General features: G+C 39.3%; 2 protein-coding genes and 1 long non-coding RNA gene across 3 annotated transcripts in view; 2 read left to right on the plus strand and 1 right to left on the minus strand.

Moving 5' to 3' along the window:
• Nucleotides 1-4,214: 4,214 nt before the first annotated feature.
• On the minus strand, nt 4,215-10,161 carry LOC138001136 (uncharacterized). The gene is made up of 6 exons (XM_068847798.1): nt 10,042-10,161; nt 9,252-9,780; nt 8,703-8,833; nt 6,557-6,754; nt 5,559-5,745; nt 4,215-4,222 (listed from the first exon to the last, which is right to left on the minus strand). Exons 1-6 carry the CDS (start codon nt 10,042-10,044, stop codon nt 4,215-4,217), a joined length of 1,056 nt encoding a protein of 351 aa, XP_068703899.1. The 5' UTR covers nt 10,045-10,161.
• Nucleotides 10,162-10,208: 47 nt separating this feature from the next.
• The window catches only part of LOC138000327 (uncharacterized), a 16,140-nt gene continuing 1,348 nt past the window's right edge, over nt 10,209-25,000 (plus strand). The window contains exons 1-6 of the mRNA XM_068846649.1: nt 10,209-10,479; nt 10,868-11,096; nt 19,443-20,005; nt 21,679-21,825; nt 22,835-23,002; nt 24,234-25,000. The exon at nt 24,234-25,000 is cut by the window's right edge and continues 1,348 nt beyond it. Of these exons, the coding sequence (XP_068702750.1) occupies nt 10,363-10,479; nt 10,868-11,096; nt 19,443-20,005; nt 21,679-21,825; nt 22,835-23,002; nt 24,234-24,314 (1,305 nt within the window). The 5' untranslated portion in view covers nt 10,209-10,362 and the 3' untranslated portion in view covers nt 24,315-25,000. The remainder of the gene's footprint in view (nt 10,480-10,867; nt 11,097-19,442; nt 20,006-21,678; nt 21,826-22,834; nt 23,003-24,233) is intronic.
• LOC138000328 (uncharacterized) lies at nt 11,108-14,448 on the plus strand. Its single transcript, XR_011123111.1, has 3 exons — nt 11,108-12,046; nt 12,169-12,298; nt 13,470-14,448. It is a non-coding gene; the product is annotated as an uncharacterized lncRNA (long non-coding RNA).

Here is a 25,000-nt window from a genome sequence, read left to right on the forward strand (position 1 = left end):
ATATTCTTTATTAGAAGCCCAAAATGGACTAATTGGGGACACTAATTAAACAAATACCTTTAAAATATTAAAACAGTGAGGTCTTTGCCTGGCAAACATAATTTAGAAGAATAATTCAGATTTATTTTGAATAAAGCCTACACTACTAAAATGCTAGAGGCCTATTTACAATACTAAAATACTTAATGTTAACAATTTCAAATTATCTATTTGCTACAAAGTGTTTGCAAACATTTCTGTCTTCTGTTATTAAAACCACAATCTGAAAAATTGAGTTTCTAATTTTGTTCCTGAAACTAGCAAAGCTTGGAAGACCCTCGTAGGTTGTTATTCATTTGTAGACCATAAAAAGGGTCCTGAATATTCTTTCATAGCCAATGATAACCATTTTATTAGTAAAAGCAAGTAAATGAACGTTGACACTTGGGTATGGTGAAAAAAACATTTTTCTCCCAATGTAATACGTATGCCACACATTTAATAAGTTAAACTAGGCTGAAATTGTTGCACACTCCATTTGCTACTTTTCCTATTCACATTAAATATTGCTAGATAAAGTAATCGTGGAACAAGAATCTGACAGTTTAGAGTCTAATTTCCATACGTTTATTAACGGTAAAAGAACCCCGGCTTCAGCCCTTGCATACCAATAAGTGTACAAAGAACAATTCCTGCAAACTTCATTCATCCTCAACATTTGGACAACGGTCAACTTTAAGATTCAATTCATCAAATGTCCCCCTTCATGTTAATACAAATTGTTATTTTCTCAGAAGTGTCTGCATTAAATATCACAAATTAAATCACGATCAGTGGCTACTTAGTCATGATATGAAAATGTTTGATTAAAGAAGCCCGGTTTACACTACAAAAAATTTTCGGCACCGCTCGTGTGAAATTGGCACGGGTGCCTTAAAAGAGCTCGGCAAACTTTCGATATACTAGCACCATTTTTACCGTATCCAAATGCCGTGCCAAAATTTGTTGGGCCCGGTTAAGTTCTTTTGTAGACAATGGGCGAAGTTCAGATTATAATCAAGAACTTGATTTTTGTGTGGAGAATGAGCTGTCATCCTTGAAACATACGCAAAAAAACCGCTAGCCCATGAGAACTTAAGAGCTCAAATTGTGGCCCTTTAAAGTGTTTACACTACTTGTTCTATCCGAACCGTGCCTGTTTTTTTCATCACCCGTACCATTTTTTCATTCCACCCGTGCTCGGACTACCCTCGTCCTGAAAGTCCCAGCACGGTTAAGATTTTTGGTTTCTGAGGCACTGGAATGAAATTGGGAACTGACAGGTTGTTTTACACTGCACATTTTATCCGGGCCGAACCTTTTTTTTGGGAACCGTGCCAATTTCACACCCGAGCCGTGCCAAATAATTTCTGTAGTGTAAACCGGGCTTAAGGCTTGAGACTCGTTCTTTGGATTTCACAACTCTGTTAACTAAACACTAAGTGGACCCAAATCTTAAGCCTTGCTTTCAAAAAAAGGCACCTGTTTTTTATTTTAGACTGGAATTTTCCGTATTTAATGGTCCGCCTGTACTAACTTTATGATATAGGAGAAAATGTCGTCAAAGATTTTAGTGTGTGTACGCGCCTGAATACATATGCAGCACGGAAGTTTCAGGCTTTTCAAATCCATTTTAAAAAAAAAGTGCCCATAACCCCAAAATATTTTTTCCGCCAAAATGAATCTTTGCACCTGTTCGAGGACGCATTGCGGCCATGTTGATAGGCTTCGAACGTTGCGAAAATCAAGCATCTTTTGTTCACGACCGAGTCAGAAGGTGATTGGGTTTTTACTTTCTGTTTTTACGTCACAATCTAGCTTTGCATTCCTTTTTACAAAGAGTTAATGCCATGTAAATCAGTTTTGGGACGTAAAAAAAGTAATATAGCCCACTCCCCTTCTAACTCGGTCGTGAACAAAAGATGCTGGGATTTTCGCAACTTACGAAGCCTCTAAAATGGCAGGATTTGTTTAGAAAAAGGAAAAAATCGCCGCGATGCGTTTCGCGAACAGGTGCAAAGATTCTTTTTAAGCGAAAAAATATTTTGGGGTTATGGGCACTTTAAACTCGTGTTTTGCATACATAATAAGATGCTACATTTACTTGCTGAAGCTAGTGATTAAATGGACGTAACTTTCCCCTTATCCATCCCTGGCTGAGGTCCAAACGTGAGTAATGGCGAACCGTGAAACCCAAAACTTACACTCGAAGTGGAAAACAGCCTTTGGGTAAAAATCAAAGCTCAATTTGGGCCAGGTCAGGTGTTAAGCAAACACAGAGTTTCAAACTGTGCAGAAATAGAGTGAAGTGATTTTTATCACAGTCGATTATTGGCAACTTTAAAGAGTGACAACCAAAAGGAATTTACTTGACTCGGTAAATTGACTGGAGAAATTTGGCGTGAGAGTTCCGCTTATTTTAACCTTTTCCTCTCTTTTTGAGAATTGAAGAAATACGCTTATAACGCCTTATGAAGTTATAAACAACCTATATACGCAATGCATCGATATTGTGACAGCCTTTAAGCATCACGCTATTCTGTACACTCCAGCTGGGCTCAGTTGTTCCAAATACCGAGTTACGTGCACTAGATCTGCGATTACATACCAACCCAGGTTTGAGTTTTCGGCCGTCGAAAAAGCCTTTAACCCAATGATCTAATTATATCAGAAACCCATAATGTTGAAACGTGTAACGCGCGTTCGCAGCTTCCGAATATTCAGTGTCCAAGTACGCATGATTTGGAAAAAAACCCCTCGCTTCCAGTTAATTTAGCGCGAGAACATTGGTGTGTATTGCGTCAAACGGTGTTCTTGCGAACTGATTGAGTTGAATGTTTCTCTCGTTGTTCCAAATATGGTTACTTAGCAAATGGACAACAAGGGGCCGTTGCACGTTTGTTCAACCCTTATGGGTTTCTGATTATATGTAATGTGGAAAACAAAAAGGTCCTAACTAAAAAAATGAAGGCTAAAAAAAGCCAGTGGAAACATTTTTGATCGTTAAATAAACTGAAAGAAAAGTTTCGCACTAATCCCGGATTTGCTAAATCGGGCTTTGAACAACCCAACCCAGGATAACATCTCTCGGTGGTTCCAATAGGCTGCAATTTTGGCATAATGCATTGTTTTTGTTTCTCGTTGGGACCATTGTATAGTCCCAAGAGAAACTGGAAACAATGCTTATGCAATAGACCAATTTCGATATATTAAAATTCAGTCCAAAACAAAAGGCATCATCGCGAGGCTCTGGGAAGACATCATACAAACCCTATATTTATTCCCCAGAGCCTCGAGATGATGTCTTTTGTTTTCGACTGAATTTTAATATATCGAAATTGGTCTATTGTGGGGGGACAGACAAAGAGTATTATGGTATTTTCCGAAGTGGCCTATATATACAGGGATGCTTTCGCTTGAGGTACGTCACGGAAGGTTCTTAATTTTGCGAAGCACCAAAAGAACGGACGGCGGCCTTGCCGGGGTACCCTGCGAACAGTTGGTTTCTCCTACGCTTCCCGAGAGAGAAACCACTGCGAACAACCGTTTGATTTTCCATCGAGCATGTGCGAAGTACGTCACTTCCCACGTGATGTATTTGACATCACTTCGTCTTATTTCGCGGGAAATCCCTACACAGCAGGCTCGCCCAAACGCAGCAGTTACGTAGCTGAACGCACGCGCAAGCGCCAAAACAAGTTTACTAACTCGTTTTAACCGGTTTCAAATTTAATTTATTCGTCCTTGGCGCTGGACTGCTGCTCACTGAAAGAAACTAACGGTTGCTCGCAGTGGTTCTCTCTCGGGAAGCGTAGGAGAAACCAACTGCTCGCAGGGTATGCCGGGGGCGAAAATACAATTGTTTTGGTAAGAATTCATTCTGTTCGCTTTTGGTCATGTGACTGAAAATTTCTTATTAATGCTTACGAGAGACGGGTTACGATGAAATGGGTCGAAAAAATATCCACTTTTCGTCTTTGGACATGGTGCTTCAATCTGATAAATTCCAATATTTGAAAGCCGAATGTTAAATTTAAATTTCACCTTCTTGCACTTCATCCGCATGATCACGCATTGACTCTCTGTTGAAAAAGACAGTGACCAATGTAAAATAACAGGCTAAGCACTTCGTTAAAATGCTGGCCTTGAACATGAAAAAAAATTAAGGAAAGTGTTCGTTCGTGAACGTTTTGTTTTCATTGTTCTGAAACCAAAAATAGGAAACACTTCATTTTAATTTTTCATGAACTTTAACCCTAACCCTAACAGTACCAAATCGAAAAACTGGGGCTCTTACAACCAACTAATTTTTTGGCATAAACTCTCCGAAGGAAACACGCACACACTGCCGGCGTGCAGAAGAGGAATCTTCAGTGCGGCCATCTTGGATGCTGAAAATGACAAAGAAATTTGGGCGAGCCAAAAGGATCCGCTCGTCCCAATTTCCTGCAATTCCATTGTCAGCTATGGTTTTTTGGTGCAAGCTCTCACTGCGAAAAACGCTTCGAAGGCTAATTAATATATAAGCCACTGGAGGCGGCTTGTAGAATAACGATCTTGCAGTAAGAAGACGAGGAATTCTCGGTAGATTTCAAAAGAAAAATTTAAAAGCGAAGATTGATGTGATATAGCGATGTTTCTCGTGACGTCACCTATTGTTATTAATATGCCAACCAGAACCCAATTGGCTGTTGAAACAATGACTTCCTTTGTTCCTTGAATTGGTTCAGTGGCAAATTTGAATATCAAAAGAAATGTGACGTCAATGTTTGTAAACAAGAAATATCGCTATATGTTGTCACCACAAAACAATACAATACATACAATACATACTGAATTGACCGCTCCCCATAGGGGCTTTTCAGGGCAAATGAATCAACGAAACAACAGAAACACAACAACTACAACTGTTAAGAATCCCAACTGACCTGATGCAAACCAGTTGGCTATTTACAAGTGCAGCTGGGAAGTTGGGCCAGGGACTACCAGGATCAAATTCAACGAGTGGCCAGAGCGGGTCTTGAACCCGGGTCTCCGGATCTCAAGGCAAGCGCCCTATAAACCACTAGGCCACCGCGAGGAGCGGAGAGAAATCCGCTCTCTCTTCCCACTCCCCACCCTTCTCCCCACCCCGTCAATTTGTCATCCGGCCCAGGCCTATTCCACGCTTTTCCAATATGGCGTCTGAATACGTGTTTTGTGGCGACAACAAGTATTAGGCCCGATTTACACGGTACGATTTTTGTCGGTTACGACAGGCCTTCAACTTTGTCGCGTACGTCAGAAAAAAATGTCGTAGCATTTTGAAACATGTTTTACATGTAAAACGCAGCGACAATCGTAAGTCATATCGCAGGTCTGCCGCATCAAAGGTTGTCGCATGCGCCAAAAATCGTGTCGTGTAAATCGGCCCTAACATCCCTCCCGTACCTGACACTGAATTTAGGAGAATCGGGCTCAAAACAATTTTTTTTTTAATTCAAATGTTTCAACCACTGCATTCCTTCGTGAGGAAAGCGATCAAAACATTATTTGCTTACCCAGGTGGAAATGGAGAAAAAACAATTTGGTAATCATGGATGAGTGTGAGTTGATGGTAAGTGTGATTACGCCTTGTTCCTGGCATAGTGCTCCAGGTTCACCGATGCACTGGACTCGAAAAGTTGACTTGGCGCCCTTTTCCAATCTATTCTGACTCTCAGATCGAATGGTTAAGCCTCGGAAAACCTGGAAAACAAAATATGAATATTGAACATTAATGAGAAAACATCTTTGGTCCATCTTGAAAGTTAGAGGAAGAATCCTGAGTGACTTAGGATGTAATACCAAATTCTGCTTGGCTTGTGTTAATTAGTGAAGGTATTACAGAAGGCAGCTCGCAAGGAGAGCATAGCAATAATTGTTATGCTGATAAATTATGTATCAGTGGCTACTGAAGGCTTTTAACAAGTCAACAATAAAGAATGTTCTGCTGGCTTTCAAAAATATTTGTCTGGTTAACAACCAATTTAATTAGCTTCAAGGACCGAGCTTGATGGCTGTTTGAACAAAGTTCAGAACAGACTTGAGTTTACAACACATCATTTTAGCTTCAGAATTTCTAGTTGTAAATTGCTGTAAGTAGATACATTCTTCTCTCTTTTTCTGTGACCTTGTTGTTGCTGCTTTTTGCCAATGAACAGCCTTGATATACTAGACTGATTTGCCAAAATGAAAGTGACTCACATTGAAGGAACTGTCCTTGACATCCCAACCCAAGCCTGCATGCAGCAGAGAATCCGAGTCAAATTTGGCAAATATTGTAGGCTTTATCATGAACTCACAAAGTGACCAGCTCCCAGTTGGCTTGACAGTTCAACTGGTAGATCACTGCAGTGCTAGCATAGAAGTCATATGGGTTCAAATCTCGTTCAACCTTGAATTTTTTAGCCTTCCATTCCACTGCTGTTAAAGGAGTTAAAGTAGCATTCATAACTGCAATGATTATGATCTGTATAATAATGTGATGAGAGTTTTTCTAAATTTGAAAGTAACTTACAAATTCACGTCTGTCATCATCATCCATTGCAACAAAGTTCTGTTGATGTTGGTTTTCGATTTCAAATGAAACTGTGATCTGGTCTTCATTTTCCAGGAAACAAGTGTGAAATTCTTCACTTTGACTGTTATTAACAGCAAAGGGAATTTGCCTGGAATTTCCTCTCTGTATGTTTTGTTGATGAATTTCTTCGTAAGCCTGAGACAGGAAAAAGAACATTTTCATGATAACTGAAAAGGTAAGACTAGTACTGTATCAAGCTATAGACATTTTCTTTTTAAAATTATATTGACTTAAGTTATGATAAGGCATAAAGCATACTTTTCACCTCCCAGTGTAAGATGATATCTTTGAGTTTGTTTCATTACTTTTTATTTACCAGGGGAAAATGCTGAAATAACTGACTATGCAACAACCCCCATCTTATTAGCCAGCCTTAAAATATTATTTTACTCTGAGATTTGTCTTATACCCAGGGCTCAAAAAAACCCCTGTCCGGTCATTTAATGCTTGGGCAAGCTACTTTCTCCGACCATTTGCTTCCCCGGCAAGCTCATTCATGTACAGAAAAAACGAGAGCTATCTAGATTTTAAACACTCAAAAGATGTAAAAATGCCTCTGACAAGTGGGTCATTAAGTTTGCTTGTCTGATGGGCAAGTTGGAACGTTAACTTTTCTCTATAGCCCTGATACTGTGTTGTTATTTAACGTTTTCTGTGGTGGAAAAATATCAAAACCGTTTGTTGTGTATGAAATTTAACAAATTACAAAAATTGCTGCAAAAGATACAAACCCTATTATTTTTATGAATGATTTTATGCATGTGATTGACTATTTCATTTTAAAATCTGTGGTTCATCTAAACTGTGGTTTTTATAGCCTCAACAAAATGTACAGTGAAGCTACTGTGTACCCTAAGCATACTTGCTTTCTCTATTCATTAATTTCAAATTTGAGGCAAATCTATTTTGTAAAGGAGCTATAATCCGAAGTCTTAACCTAACCAGGCCACACATATGATACATGAAATAAAGATCCCCTTGCTAAAACTGAGAGGTTTCTTAGATAAGGCTAACCGTGCGTATCGATAATAACATCACCTATATTCAACAAGAATTTTAGACTTCATTATTATGTAGTTTGAACTGATTCACAATTTTTTGAACTAGTTCAACTTTCATTTTCCTTTCTTTCGGATTTAGATAATGAACAATAGACAAAGAAAAATCAATAGTGAAGTGGTTTGAAAAATAATGAACCACATCATTTATTTCATTTTTCAGAAATTACCATTTTATAATGCAGTTTCGAAACAAGGAAGACCTGTCTTTGTAAACTATTAAATTTTAAACGATAAAACGTGATAAACTTGTGAAAACTTGACTTGTGAATACTGTAATGGTTAGTCTGACAACGGTTGTTTCGTTGCTGCTAAAAGACTCTTCAGAGACCTTTCTAACGAAAACAACCGTTGCCAGACTAGACATTACAGTATTCACAAGTTAAGTTTTCACTAGTTATTCTCACGATTTCACAATTGTTACAATGTTCTCGTGAATATTTAGCGGTCGGGAATCCTTATGGAATATAAGGTGAGATTGCTTGTACTGAACTGATTGCGAACGGAACTTTGAACCAGATGTTCAACGAGTTTGCTGAATATCAGAAAGGTCTCTGAAGAGTTGCTTGTCGCTTTGCAGCGACAAAACAACCATTGTCATGCTAGCCATTACAGTATTTACAAGTCAAGTTTTCACAAGTTATTCACAATTGTTAAAATATGATAAAGTGATTAAAAATTAAGCACAAATCTATCGCACTGCGTAAACAATATTATGTAGGTACATTGATCATTTACGGATATAGGAAAATCAATTAACTAAAATCTGTCACAAAGCCAGGTGACATCGTTGCGTGCCTCATCGAAAAAGCTGTAATCTCTTTTCCACCGAAGTATATGCGTTGGTTCGAGAGCCAGTGATTGTTGCGAGTGATGTAATCATCACATTTTCCCATTTACATTACGAGAGACAAATCCGTCCATCTTTGATTGCTACATATAAATGTTGCACTTGCTTTAATATAGGTCTGCGCACTCATTGTCTACGGCTAAAATAATAGCATTATTGTGAAACGTGTACACACCTTACAGTCTTCGGCCGGAATCATATATAACGTGAAATGCTTTTCTCTTCTTCCGGGAAAGCTTCTTTCAAATAAAAACATTCTGATCGTCAATCCAATCCATGAAGTTTGTACAAATAAATGGCAACAATCTATAACAAAACAAGGTTTCAAAATCGTTTCTATTTGATAATCTAGGAAAGGTTTAAACCGTCAGAAACAAGCAACAACATTCACACTACTCTGTCTTAAGCTTTTTTGATCGAAGTTCCCAAAGAAAGACCGTCTCCGTTACGTTTCCGTCTTACCACGATCAGATGATATTGTTGTGAAAATGTTGAATATTGCATGGCTTATTATTAATAAAGACGTTCAGAATCGTATTGTTTAGAATATCTTGTAGTTAAAAATAATCTTAATACGTGAATTTTAATTGTTACGTTCGATGTACAACACAGGTTTTACATTGTCGATGTTCCAACACAGGGGCAAGATTGATATAAACAAGTCACTTAAGAAAACTTAGAAACAACCGGCTGAAAATAACTTACACTTCAAGTACACACTTACTTGAAGATGGAGTTTTCTCTTTTTGAGGAGCTTCTGCTTTAAGATCTTCAACCTGTTGCTCGCTGCCACTAAAATTGTATTCTGCGAGTGAAGTGCTATCGGACAAGCCAAGTAGGCAATCGCCAAACGCGCTTCGTGAATCGGGAAGAAAATCACTTTCTGTAAGTACAGATGCGGCAGTGGCCTTATCAATCTCCGAAATCGACGTTCCACGATCGTTGTTGGTCGGCTTACATCGGCAAAACCTGCACGGGTTCTGAACTGTTTCTTCCTGTTTCTCGACACCGAGTCCATTGCAAAGGTGACAGGGCTCTTCTTTGGCAAGGTGGCTGCTTTCTAATTCCGACGGCACACTAACAGAAGACACTGGTGGCTCTTCTGACGATGTGCCTGGCGATTTTTCCTCGTTGGGATTTTCCAGAGTTTGTTCTGGTGCATTTTCGCGTGCACTTGCAATCAGTTCTTCTCTCGCGTCGTGAGATTCGATTCGAGAAACGCCGCCATTCTCGTTGCTACTTTCTTTGTGGTCCTACAAAGTTAAAGCGGTGTGCAAAATTAACAAGGTTGGAACACTACTATTATTTTCAGAATTACTTTCGCACCTAACCTGTCGCTTAAGAGTCGAAAGTCATTATCCGGATGACAATTGCCGTCACTCGAAATTGAAACAAAAGTACATTGTAAAGGGAAAATAAAAACAGGAAAGTGAAACCTTTCCACTATCTATATTTTACGCACGTACAATGTTTCTTTCTTTGGCTAATTACTAAGCAACTGCTCTAAGACCTACCATGCTATTTCAAATCGGTCAAATTGAGTTTAAAAAATTGATTGCACCGTGCTGGCCATGCTAAATCAGCTGCGCTCATTTTATGGTGTTTCGATTTAAATTGTGTCAAATTACCACACCGGTCACGCGCTTGACAGCAGTGTTGTGATTGGTCAGAATAACCCGGATACCGGGGAATACCCTTGGAACCCGACTTTCGAACCTCTTCTTTTTTCTCGGAAAATGAAATACTCCTAAATCATCATCTCTGTTGTGGCAACGAATGATAAATAAGCGTTACAATATGCAAGTTAGCTAATATAACCGCTGCAATAACTTCTTATGCAAATAAACCCCGTTAGTTTCGTTCTCAATCGTTCTGAATTTCTGAGTTACTTCCTGGATCCAAAGAGTAGCGAAATCAGGATGGAAGTCCTTATATTTCTACTCTACTTTTTGGTAAGTTGGCAAACAATTATCTTTAAGGATTTTGTTGATTGGAGGAGAAAGTCCTTGAATCGTAAGATGGAGGCGCCCGCGACACTTCCGAATTGTCGTCTTTTCACAGTGTCGAGTAAACGATCAGACAGATTTCATTTTGGAAACAGCTGTGAAGTTAAAAGTGTGTTTGATTTTGTAGTGCAAGACAAGGATTGCCGATGTTCGATAAATAATCACTCCACAGTTGAGTTTGATGTAAAAGATCATTTAATACTTTGATTTGCGTAAATGTACGACGCAAGCATTAGATTTTCGTAGGCATGCACGTAAAGTAATAAATTCCCTCTTGCTGTGATCGTGCCCGCGATGTTTCAACCTATTATAACGGAATGAGAATTGCCTTTAGGTAAAAGAAGTATCCTCGGCCATTGTTTGTGAAGAAAGTCATAATGGCAATGGATTGCTGGGTTTCCTAGGACTTGATAACTTATCAGCTCAAGTCTACGCTTTCGGTTTCGTTATTATGTCCTTGGTCTGTTATAACTTAATCAACAATGGTCGAAATCCTTCTGGAAGAGAAGAAATTAAGCCAAAATTCAAAAAGTCTGAACCTCGAGCTCCTGATGCAGGATTTGGTGAGTAGAAATAATAGGGGAAACTTTGTTTACATTTTAGTTGTGGGTGCTTCATTAGCAGAAGGCTATAGTTTACTAATCAGTCAGCCGAAAATAAAGTACTGACTATTGATGCATAACGAGCTATCTCTGAAAATTTGAACCCGATATACCAGATAATCTCTGAACAACGACGCTTCGAAAATTCAACGCTTTACAAAGAATTTATGGGATCATAGGCGGCTTTGACACTCTAGAATTTAGAAGGTTTTGATGGCTAATAACTGGCTCCTTATCCAAGCTAAAAGGCTTAAAACTAGAGATTTAACTACGTTTAACAAGTTCTTTTCCCTTTTAAAGTCAATTTCTGAATAGCATCATGCCTTCTGAAAGCAAACTCGTATGTTAATGAAACAAAATGGTAACATAGACGTCAGCAAGGATTCTCTTTTACCACCCGTGGACTGAATGAGGGAGCAGGGTTGGCGATCGCGTTCGATTTCCGGTCCCAGCGCAGGATGTGGGTAAATCAAATGGCCTGTGGCACTCTATTGCGCATGTGCGGTTGTATGATTTTTGACCCGTTCTTTTTTTCAAAGCCAGTAATCGATGATGGAAATCCTGTTTAATCGACACTGTGAGACGTGCCAAAGTTGTAATAACATTTCTAAACTTCAATTTGGTTATATACGAAGACTTTGACGGCATATTGTGTTAGTTTTTGGGATCTGTGTAGATAAAATTCATGTCCACGAAAGCCGAATCAGGCGAAGCGGCTCGGATCGAAAGGTTCTTACACCTCGTAGCCGCTTTGCATCCAAAGAAAGAAGAAAACAAGGAATAGGAGATGGGAGGAAGCACATCGAAAGCTTTACATAGCGAAAGATGTCTTTGAAAGCTGGAAAAAAATAAAGTGTATGTGCGTCGATTCCACTGACACGGCCTTCGCACAACATCTTTTGTCCTTGGAGGTGAGACTAAGAATGGGGTTAGCATTTACATTGATTGTTGGTTTCCCGTTAGCACTATAATCCTTTGTCGTCAGCTTAGTGAATGTACTATTATTTTGCTATTCGTGTTTTTTATCCGACAGTTCAGTTGCCATGGAATGATGGCTTTCAGTGTGGGGACGCACAAGGAGCAATTGGCATCAGCTGTGAAAAGTGGCAGGAAGAGTCTGGATTTCGCTGTTGAAGCCCACCGTAAATGAGAATTTTTGTCTGGTAAAAAAGAAGGGCTGACTTTTTGTTTCTTTTTTTGTTCTATTTTTTTCTAATTAGAATAGGGGCGAGTATGATAGTAAAAAAAATAATGGTGTAGCTGTGAATCACACCCTCTGAGATCTGCTCAGTTTATTTCACATCATTTGAAAGCCAATTTACCAGTACATTCATTTGCCAGTCATTTAGCTACCTTTCTACACAGAGTACCGGTAACCATAATCAAGTATTTTGAAATACACTATGCAACTAATACACTATCAAGCAATTGACTACACTATGCAAGACGTATCATGTTGATGATAAATTTTACAAATAATAATAATAGTAGTAATAATAATAATAATAATAACAACAACAACAACAATAATAGCTATAATTCTAAGGAGGAAGCTGTTGCAAAGCTGAAGGAGAAGAAATGACACAAAGGACCTTTGGCCATTGGCTATGGCTCGCTCCTTTGCTCCGTCGGCATAACATGCACCAGAGCTAAAGCGTTTCATTTACAAAATAATAATAATAATAATAATAGTAATGATAATAATAATAATAATAATAATAATAATAATAATAATAATAATAATAATAATAAACAAACAGTAAGTTGTGTTCATTTTAGTCAAACAGAAACCACCTGGTAAAACTACTTGTGTAAGCACGGATCACTTTTGGCATACTGGTCCTTTGGAATGTGCAAACAGTATGTCTCTGATGTACACAAGTCAATGAGAATTTCTTTCACTTAAGTTTTATACATCATTATCAACAATGATGAGCACAGCAGTATGATGATAGTTATTAATACTGTAACTGAAGAAATAATTATGTTGTCATGAAGTACGTGTATGTTCATTGTTGAAAATTAAAGGAGACTGCAGGTTGACACTAGTAGTTCAGTAACTCATGGGTTGTTGACCTGGGTTGTTTAGTTGATGTTTGCTATTTGTACTAACTGGCCGAACTGTTTGGCTTACAAAAGCAATTATGGTATAGAGGGTTACTTCAAATGAACAATCACAGACCCTGGGTAGTCAATCACTGTCCAGGCAAGGTTCATCTGCTGAATGTAGCAGTAGTGGAATAGTGTAACTCGTGATTATTGTTGATAGCAATAATTATTAATAATAAATTTTCCTGTCTTTTCATATTAACTGGCCCATAACCTTTTTTCTAGGGAACAAGTTTACAGAGCAAGGAAAAAGTTGACTACCGTTGCTTGGAATTACTGGTATCATAATGGCTTTTCATTTTTCACCACTGAGGATCATGCTGACACCATCATTGCAAGAAAATATAACCAGAGAACAAAATCTTGGGATGTGAGCATATTAAAGGTGTCCAAAGATTGTGGATATATTTGGATGCTGATGGCCAAAATTTTTAAACTTCGTATTGATGACGACGATGATTCAATCACTTGTGAAATCTGTCTGGAACTTGACAATCCCAGAATCATTTCTCCAACAATTGTTGAAAGTGAACCTCTTCCAGCTCATGAGCTCCTGGCAAGATGCAGAAACAGATTTTCACAAATAAGCAGCTCATAGAGATTTAAATGCAAAACTTTCAGCTACAGTAAAACTAGGAAAAATATAACTGCCCTCACAATAATATATTGTTGCAGTGATGAAATTACTAACAGTCAGGAGTCAATGGAATGGCTCAAATCAAGCTTATAAGCCTTGCTTTTTTGCTTCAGTTTTGGTAGTAACTTGAAGTAATAATTATGTTAACTGTTTTTCTCTTCAAGTTTTGTGAGTTCATTGTGACATGTAGCACTAAGCCAGCTGGAAACCAGGCCAAGATATACAGTGTATGACTTGACAGTTTTTAACCCAAGATAAGGGCTGACCATACATGACACATTGTAGCTTTGAAATTGTTGTTGGAGTTTTGTCTTATGGTATTATATTGTATAACTTTAGAATTTTGTCTACTGGTGTGATTTCTTACTGTGCAGCTTTGTACATGGCAATTTTATTGCATAGCTTTTGTGAACTGAAATTATTTAAACTACAGTGAAAAAACATAATTTAAAATACAAAAAATGGAAATGGCAAGTCAGTGCTATGATATTGGGAAATTGACAGTTATTGTAAAAAGTGGTATTGAGAGTGACATGTGAATACAGATGACAGACAAGCAAAATCAAATTTTATTATTCATATAAATTAATTATTTATATGATTATTTGAAGATGTGAAAGCAATAATAATAATTATTATTAATAATAATAATTATTATTATTATTCTAAGAAAATTTCCACTCTTGCAAAACTTTAAGTCAGTCTAAACCAGAAGAAATGGTGTCACAAATAAAATTTATCTAAAATTGCCTTTAAAAATAGTTTTTATCCTAAACCAAAGTTTTACAACAAGGCAACTAAAACAAGTCAGTTATTGGGGGTAATGGTATGCTGAAAATTAAAAGAGGTGTTCCTGAGATTTCCTGATATTTTTATTTGGGATTGGAGGTTCCCTTTAATGAAAAACCAGACACTTTCAGCGGTTTTGTGTCTGCTATTACTTCCCAACATTTAGACAGTTCGGAAACCCATCTAAACACCTGTTGCTGAGGGAGTAGTGTCTTCTAGTACAAAGTACATGCACACAACAGAGAGGGAACAACTTTCCTCTTCCTTCTTCCAAGGGCAGTCACCTTGTGTATTTAGGATGTATAAATATTCTGTGTCCAAACAGAGTTTTCAAAAGTGCCTTGTTTTTGAAATAAAGTTGCATCCCCACAACCTTTGTTTTCGATGCCCTGGGGCATACACCTGTACTACGACAGTTACCTTATTTGCACCATTAAGAAACTGGCTTTTGGTCAATAGACCACTTTCATAAATGGCAGCATTTTTACAGTTTTTTGCATTTATGTTAATTACACCTATTTCCCTCATTTTGAATATTCTTTTAAAAGTTGCTCGTCGTAGCAAGACTAGAAAGGCTTGTCAGCTAAAACAGAAGAACATTTATTTGGCCAGCATTATGAAATAGATCTATAGAAATGTAGGTTGTCCACTTGACTATGGTACATGGGCAAGTGAAGTGCTGGCATCTTCAAGGTCAAAGGCATTTTCATCTTGTTCCATAAGAAGGCAATCAGCGTAATCCATGCTTTCCCACTCCCTTCTGTAGTTTTGATGACTGTAGTGTCTTTATGGCCAGTTTCCATGTCATATTGGGAAAGAGACTGTTTTATTAATGTGGTACATTGCAATTCCGTGAAAGAAGCCCTGCCCTCAAAGATTATTGATTTTATGAAGTTATGATGTACATACATGGAAGAGAACTCCCCAAAGACTTCCATACATTTTTTACTAGTCACAACTGCCTAGGAACGTTTTTTTTGGAGAAATCGTGAAACGTGATATGCTTATAAGCTGAACAGAGAAATTGATTGGTGATTTGGCAGAACAAGTTAAACAAGTAAAGCAACCAAAATATATTTGAATGCATGGAGATTTTCTAATCAGTATGGCGTGTATTCATCACTGATTGTGTGATGAAGTAAATGTACATTCTGAATGTTTGATTTCTTCTGATTCTTTTCTTCCTCGCTCATCAAATGTTCTTGATTTCCCTAAAGCCCTGGCCAAACAAACGCAAGTCATCGCAAGTCGACGCAAGTTTTGTTACTTGCGCTAACTTGCATACCGTTTGGCCACCCACTTGCATTCACTTGCGAAGACTTGCGACGACTTGCGTTTGATTTGACCATCTTCAAATTTTGAACGCAAGTCCGCCCAACTTGCGTCTCGTTTGGCCACTCAACGAAAGTGGTTGCAAGTTTTCGCAAGTCATTCGAACTTTTTTGGAAACCTTTTAGCCAATCTGATGCCGCTGTTTGAGCAGGAATCTCAAACAAAAATTCTGCTACTTTTGCAAAGGACTTGCGCTCAACTTGCGTCGCGTTTGGCCACCCTATCGCAAGTGAACGCAAGTCTTCGCAAGTGAGAACTTGCGTCGACTTGCGATGACTTGCGTTTCGTTTGGCCGGGGCTTAAGGCACATTTGCGACAGCTGTTTTTTACTAGACTATTCACAGTCCCCTATTTTTCCGTTTGATCGTCGGGATCGAGCACAAACTTTCGCCATCTTTGTTTTTAAAAGCGAGCGCGAACTGGGGAGAGCGATATAACTACCGAGTGGGTGGGGGGAGTGGAGGGGTTTTGGCGGGAAAAAACCAAAACCCCTCCACTCCCTCCACCCACTCGGTAGTTATATCGCTCTCCCCAGTTCGCGCTCGCTTTTAAAAACAAAGATGGCGAAAGTTTGTGCTCGATCCCGACGATCAAACGGAAAAATAGGGGACTGTGAACAGTCTAGTTTTTTACTAGCACTTTCAACAGCTGAGCTCGAGTACTACCGGTTAACAGGTCTTGATAAACAACTCAGCTTGTCTATTCGGCCGGCCGGAAACCGCAATCGCTGTGAAAAAAAGAGTGTTGAACATGTATTATTGCCTACCTTGTTTCTGCATGGTTGTGCAAGATAATTTGTGCAAGATAGATTTTCCTACTACATCCCTGACGTTCAACTGCAGAACACTCGAGGCTATAGCATGACAAGTGAAGGATTCCACTGAAAAAAAGGCCTGGAAATTTCACAAATGATTCGCATTTTTGCCCGAAACAATTTCATCGACGTTCCTTACGTTTTTCTCGTAAGGGGCTGCGGAAACATTGCTTGTGCTTCGCCATTTTATTTCCAAGATATATCTCGTCTCGCGGGAGTCGTGTGCAGATTTCTATTGGTTGAAAGTGGTGTGGTTGTCAATCAAGCCCACCGTCATGCTCTTTATCGTGACACAGGCCCTTTAATTAACTGTTTTAAACTCTGCTCCGAGTTTTTTCTCCGAGTATTGAGAAACCACTGAGTTAGAATAAGAGAAATTTTTATGCTTTTATGACAAGCACTGCAGCCTCTGTCGTTTTCCGTTTCGCTTAAGAATTCGTGCGAGTGAGTTCGTAAATATTCAAAATCGACTTTATATCTCCGTGCCATTAACAACAGCAACAGCAAGATTTAGTTATTGGCACAGTGCAAGAAGGCAATCAATGCAAGAGTTCGTATGAGGAAGTCTGAGCAAAAAAGAATAACATAAACTAAAGGGGGCATTCGGCAGGGAAAAGAAAGAAGTGGATTCACTAAAATGACATCGTCTTTTTCATGCTCGACACACTAAAATGAAAGTGAAATGATTTTAGAATACGATTGACTTGCTATTCGATATGTGCCTCGATCTTCAGTTGCAAGAAATCAAACTTTGACTTTATCAGTTATCTTGAGACATCCTTTCTTGTAGGAGGCGAGCGGTGTCTAATTTATACCCAAAACGCCCCATATCGCAAAACCGAAATTTCACCAAAATTACAATTATTATGGAGGTTTTCCTTACATTGATAATGATAAAGTAATGATATTTTTGGTGTCGCCTTCCTACACGCTGTTATTAATTAACAGAATTAACAAACTAGCAAATCAAAAACAACCGTAGAACGAAGTATTTCGCGAAACGATAATTCTAATTTTTTGTAATGGGATGCTAGAGGATATATATTACTACGAATGTGACTAAAACACTAACAGTGTCGTCCGTAAATTAGTATAATTAATCCCGTTCTAAGGGAAGGTACGTTTTTAATTGGGGGGGGGGGGGGTGGGCCGGGGCTTCGGAGGGGAGGGTCCTTAGTAATTTTTTTACAAATTGGGGAGGGTCAAACCTGTTTTATTCTCAACCCGGGGAGGGTAATAGTTTTTTTGGCAAGGAAAAAATTACTCCATGTCGCTTCTATTTTGTATATACAAGCAAAGCTACCAGTCGAGATTAATCTAAATTATTTACAGGTGTCGAAAAATTTACTTATCAAAAAACTATCTTCTCCCAACTAACATAATTGTCTCTCTCGACCCGTGCCCTCTTTGGCTCATATTTTGATGTTTCCTGGGGGGGGGGAGGGGGGGGGTTCTGGTATGAAATCAGTTTCCGGTGAGGATTCGTCACTTGAGCTACTCGAACTTGAACCGACAACTCGATCCACTACATCACTTTGCGAGTCAGTTTCGACCTCGGAAAGTGATGAGGTCACTTGTTGCCTCACATTTCTTAGCGGTGGCTGCCGAGGTTGTTGACGCTCCATTGAATTGTACCGCAAGCTGCCAATGTGAGCTTTGATCATTGCGACCTTTTCAGCTTTCTTCCCTTTAAAGGTGATGTTGTGATGGGAAAAGTACAAGGATAGCTCGTCCACCCTCTAGGACTACAGCTTATCGGAGTTGTACAGTCCAGCCCAGTCAATGTCATTGTACTTCCGGTTCAACCGTTCCATTCGCTCCCTTTCAGTCTCTTCTTTCTTCTTCTCCTTGCGCATTTTTATCTGGGCAAGGTGCTCAACATACTCTGCCACAAGCTTTTCGGGGACAATTAATTTATCTGAAAACTTTCTAATAGCCTCGCTGTCCCCACTGACTAGTTCTCAAACTTCTTTGTCAGGACAAGTGGTCCAGAAGAATAGTTAGAATTTTGGCAGAATACTATTTGAGAATTTAGTATATTCGCCCTTTGGGTCTTCATCTTTCCACTTCTCTGGACTTGTGCTTTCGATTCACTTGTTCCCGTAGCCGATGTGCCATCAACTGAGTCAGAGGAGTAGCGGGCATCCTTTTTAGAATGGCGAGTCGGCAAACAGCCACAATAGCCACAAGTTGCTCCATCAGACCTCATGAAATCCTCGCATTCCCCACAAGCACATTTCCCTCTTTCTATTCCTCGTACATCCCCGCCCATTTTCAAGTTTTCACCGTACAATAACACGCCACGCGATTAACTACTTTGCGCGCAGATGAACGCGGTTATATGAGTAACACTTCCAGTTTATTATTTTCACGGGTCAGATACTTTTGTTTGGGTATTTTTGAAGGGTCATGCATTAATCCATTCCAGGAAGTGGGAGGGCTACGACTTTTTTCGCAAAAAAATTCTAAAATACCCCGGCCCACCCCCCCCCCCCCCCCAAATAAAAAACGTACCTTCCCTAACAAACTAAAGCGTTATTCGCATCATCAGTTGCTTGCTTTTCTGTTCGGAAAGTATTGTAAGCCAGTGAATGCAGCTAAAGTCATTGATTGTGTTTCGATGCAGAGGAGAGGGATGTAGATTCAGAATATCCAGACTGGATTGCCCCTGGTCATGTGGTGTTCGAGCGAACAGGAGTCGAAATCTTGGCTACCGACTTCGAAACCGATGGCCAGATGAAAGTTCTGAGGGATTTAAATCTGCAAGCACAAAGTCCTTCGGGATCGGAAATTTTAGGGGAAGACGAGTTGCTTCTCAGTCCGGAAATAAAGCTAGCAGCGTCAAATTCCCGGTTCAGTGGAAGGCTTGAGGTTCGAATACCCCATGGTGCAAATATGATCTTGTCGTGCCCAAAATGGAGTATCTTCCTCAAAGAGCTTCGAAATAACGAATGGAAAGCGACGAATCAGACTGAGGAAAATGGGATACGAAAGTTTCTTTCTGAAAGTAACCACGTAAGGTTTCTCACGGACCATCTCTCAAAATACGTAATTGTTGGCAAATATGATAGGAGTTCGCCGTCGATGTTTAAACGAATGAAAATCGCTGCATTTTGTAGCGAGACCAAAGGTGGAGAGGAAATTCGAATGAGGATTCACTTCTTTGATGACTGTGAATGGTCTTATGAGGTACTTTTCGTTTTCTATTCAGTGTTTGTTTGTTAATGTTGTGTTATTTGTCTCTGTTTTGAAATGGCCGAGGCTTGTCACAATACACCTTCTTCAACTAGTTTACCTAAATGGTAGAAATGCTGCAAATTCTTGCGATTTTGGCGCTCGTTTTGTTGAAACTCAAGCACGCTTCCAACAGACCTGTCTATTTTAGTGATTTATGCACGCGCTGCGGGCCTATTGGCACCACGGACACTCTTACACTCCTACAACCAGGTGACATAGACCGAATGCATAAATGGCGGCCAAAAAAGTATTATTTTGTTTATGTGCTAATTAGACTCACTAGCCTCGTTTGCATGTACAAAATACAAAAGAAATGTTGCTTGAGAGCGAGGCTAGTGAGTCTAATTAGCACATAAACAAAATAATATTTTTTTGGCCGCCATTTATGCATTCGGTCTATAGGGTGCGTTCGATTGACCCTATTCCGGAATAAGAATACGTGGAGTGATGATTTAAAACGTTGTATCTGGCGTTTTGAAGCAGCAAAGATAATAGGATATGTTTAAAATAGTATTTTAACAGGTGTTTTACAATTTTAATGTGGATCTCCGTAAAAATGAAGGATTTCAAGCTTCCATCCCATGTATTCCTACTCCAGAATACGGTCAATCGAACGCACCCATAGTGTGCAGTGCAGTGCAGTGCACTACCACAAGAATCTATAGTTTGAGGATACGAGAAGCGAAATGAAAAACAGAGCACTTCTTTGTAAGAGTATCATACCGAGTATCTTAATTCCTTCATTCACGAATAACCACAATTCCTTGCGCCTTTGACCACAGTCCCTTGCGTTTCAAAGAAAAATGTGCTCCTCTCCTGATTAGAGATTGGACTGCGGCAGTAAAAATCATGCCATTTATTCCGTTGTTTGCTTGCAAATTAGCCCTTTTTGCCTCGTTCTTAAGCTTAAAATTCAAAAGAATATTTAACCTTGAACGAGGCAACAAGTGCTAATTTGCAAGCGGACAAAAGAATTCTAAAATGATACATTTTTTGGAATAAGGTGTATTTTATCTCTGTAACACTCACCTTGTTTTTGGGAAGGTCTGTGACCCCGGTACCTTCATATACGCACTAAAATTATGTAAATTTATTTCATTTATCCAGTCCTTTCACGGGGGCACATGAGTCCAACAAATTGGCCTTCATCCATCTGAGTGGCCTCAGAGTATCGCACCTGTATCGCAGAAGTTATGGTTCGAATCCCGTGAGAGCCACCAGAAGTTTTCAGGTGTCTATAAGGGACAAATGCTTTAATTGTCCAGATACGTGCGACGATCATTTCTCTCTTTCGTCGACACCTCGCACTTCAACTATATACTGTACGTTTATTTCATATGCGTGATTTTGTTAATGGAGCTTACATTCTATTAGTTTCATGGAGAATAAAAGTTCATGAAAGTATATGAAGGCCTTCCCATTCCTATAACGGATTTTTCTCGACTCTGAAAATAGAGTGTCAGCATCTTTATTAGAAAACGGCGAAAATATGAACTTGGTCCATTTATACTACATTCGATGTTTTTAGACGTTCAATAACATAGTTACAGAAAAGCAAAGACCAGGAGGAATGGCTGTTGCTATGTCTCTTGAATGAAACCTTAAAAATCTTTGTATTTCTGCAGAGGTTGACGAGAAAGGAACAAGCGAAAGAAGGGAGACTGGTGTCATCGATTGAATCACTGAATTTCTCGGTAACATGTGAAGAGAATGTGGCTATTGTCGTCAAAGATGTTGAAGGCTGGAAGCTCGACCAGACAGCTTCGGAGTTGGTAATATAATTATTAATTTCTTTGAAGAAATAATGTACGGGGCCATGATCAAAATGATTTCAGTTTAATTAGAATTAGGTCGAGAGAAATCATCAGGGGATTACATCTAAGTTAAGTTAGTACGCGCACGAGATAGGATATAGATCAATAGAACGCGTCGTATTCTGCAATGCATCCTGCTCAATCTAAAAGCTGGTATTTTTGGCTTGATCCAAATACTATATAGGGATGTAATAAAATATTTAGAGATGAAATAAACATCCAACTAATCTCGTTTTTTCAGAGAAAACTGGAAAATGCATCTCCTTTTTTCCCCCCTTTAAATTTATGTTTGCACGCGGGATATAAGTTGAACTAGAAAACAAACTGATGCATGGTAACTTACATTGCAATCGTAGAATATAGTTTTACAGTTGTACAGGCAGCTTGATGTCGGTTTGCCGAGGTAAGGATTAAATTTCATTAAATTATTTTCAAAGTGTAGGAGGATTGAAATTGGAATTTGGAATTTGTTTGTTTACCCATGGAACACCTTAAGAGCGCACAGAAAATCGAGTGCTCTCACCACTGCGCCATCCCTGCACCCCCCAAGAGGTTTGCCAAGTAGTTTTTCCTCGGGTGCGGTGCATGGCCCCAAAAGGGGTCTGCCTTGGATCGTTCGTCACGGTTGGTTGGACTGTGCAAAGGGGTTTCGGCATTCAATTGTGTCGACCTTTCATGTAAGCGTGAATGAACCTAGTTAGATGGTCTAATCACCCTCGAGTTTCCTATAGCCCAATGCATGGAACTACTACATGTAGTAATTGGAAGGTCATAGGTGAACATGTGGATATCTATTATTTTCGTTGAAGACTCTGAACAATGGACACATACAGGCAAGGAGCGGATAGTTTAAGCCGATCTTTTTGTGTGTATTTCCTCCAACTTTATAAACTCTTTCGTTCTCAATATTTTTGTTAATTAATTTTTTAAAAGTACTTACTCATAACTTCTGCAACTGTTTTTTTAGAGCGTCAGTCATGAGTTGCTGAAGAACTCGTTCAATGACTTTCCCCAGCTTGAGTTGGTGTTTCGCTCTTCTGGTAACTCTACCCGAGCTGGTTTTTTTGGCGTGCTGGTTTTCACCCAGTCATCCATTGGCGAAACTGTGCTATATGCCCGTGTTCCCGTTAAAAAGGTAATTATGAATGATCGATTACCTTTCATCTTTTCGCAAAGCCTGCCATTAAAAATCTATAAGTCTCAGTGGCCCTTACAGGAGTGAAAGGGTTAATTAATTAATGGGGATATAGTTTTTGAGTGAACCTAGCTGTTGTTAACCCTTTCACTCCTGTGGGGTTCCCCATTGAAGAGTAAACTCGTCTGGTGTTGGACAGAGTAAAATCTATAAGTGCCAATTTGCATTTTTGGCGGTGAAAGGGTTAAATAAGATTTGTCTTGCACAAGCGACCATTCTCAATCCCATGAGTAATAATGGGGTAATAATTTCTCATGCAAGACTTTTGATCAGCTGGAAAGGTCTGGTTTCACGGGTAAATCGATTTAAAAATACCTTGGTCAATAAAAATACAATGAAGTTGTTCACTCCAAGTCATGCGCTCCTGTTGAGCTACATGCCAATTTTTGGCTAAGGGGGAAAACCGGAGAACCTAAAGATGAACCCCTCAGAGTATGGGCCTGTTTCTTAAAAGTCTCGCAAAATTTTCGGTTCCACTTACTCCAAATGACGCGCTCTTTGAACATGTTCTCAACACCAAAAAACAAACCAAGAAAACATGACCGCTGATCACGTGACAGAAAACCAGGCAAAGATGTTATGACGATGGTAATTATTGTTACTTGTGTAATAATTGATATATTTCGTAAGGCCCGTTTCAAACGTCGCATTTCATATGTGCCGAATCTAATGCAAATAAGGGAAAACAAGATATTTTTCTCATTTGCATTAGATTCGGCACATGTGACATTCGACGTTTAAAAGGGCTTAAGTTGTTAAATGCCAGGCGGATGAAAAAGAGTCGAGTTTCTGCCCACGTCTCACCACCTCTCCCAACTGGAGATCTCGAGTTGTTCAAACGACATTCGACACATTGAATATATTCGGAAAAAAATGGCGGCTTGAAATACGCATACGCAACGGTCGATGGGTAAACGTACAAGTGCGCGTGTGAGATTGAAATTAACCCGGATTCGACCCAGGTTTGCGTTCACATGACGCTTCTTCAAAAGTAATACAGGTTCGACCTGGGTCAAACCTACCTCTGGATATGGGTTGGATTTAACCCGGGTCGAACCCGGGTTAGCAGCGTTCACACGACGATAACTAACCCGGATCGAACCTAGGTTAGTTTACGCGGTGAGGATAGGGCTTTTCTGGATCTGTGTAATATTTGTGCATTCAATTGCAGATGTTTGTGGAAAGGATGAAGCAAAGATGGGTCAACCAGTGCGAGACAAGGAAACGTTCAAAGGATGACAAAGAAAAATGAAATTGTTGCCAGCGAAGAGCAGGCAGATTGTACAATGCGTAGTGACCATGGAAATATTGTTTTCATAACTTGAATTTTAGTGAGGCAACAGACCTTATTCGCTTGTACATTTGGTTTTCCCAACACAGACTACGTGAAAATACTCAGGAGATTTGATCCTCTGTCTTGTTCCTTAAAAAGAGTGCATGCAAGCATGAAAATATCTGCAGCATGCACATTTTTTAATGCACAAAAGGCATAGGAGTGTACATTAACGCTTAAATGCTGACGTTTAAAACCAAGTATCACATCTACCAACTCTCGGCTCCATCTCGAGGTTATAAATGTGATACAGATCTGCCACTCATATTGTATATATCGCTTACGATTCGGCTGTGGGCTTCGGCTTAGGCTATAAATTAACCGGAAAAAAACGAGAATCCGTAACTTTTTGTACGGACCAAGAAAACAACGTCAGTGAGATATTTGTTATGTCTCTGTGCTAATCGGAAACTACCGGTAGTTGAAGTCAAGCTGAACGTTCAACTGCCACAACATTCTCGTCATCAGAACCTCGGATCGACGCAAGGCTCTGGGAAACACTGTCTAGGAGAACATGCGCCGTAGGAATCTTATGGTCAAAAATTGGCGTTTTGAACCTTACGGCGCCTGCTCACTCTTAGTGCTTCACGAAAACCAGTGAGAAG

Source organism: Montipora foliosa, chromosome 4 (assembly GCF_036669935.1).
Source record: "Montipora foliosa isolate CH-2021 chromosome 4, ASM3666993v2, whole genome shotgun sequence".
In the NCBI taxonomy this organism is placed as follows: domain Eukaryota; kingdom Metazoa; phylum Cnidaria; class Anthozoa; order Scleractinia; family Acroporidae; genus Montipora; species Montipora foliosa.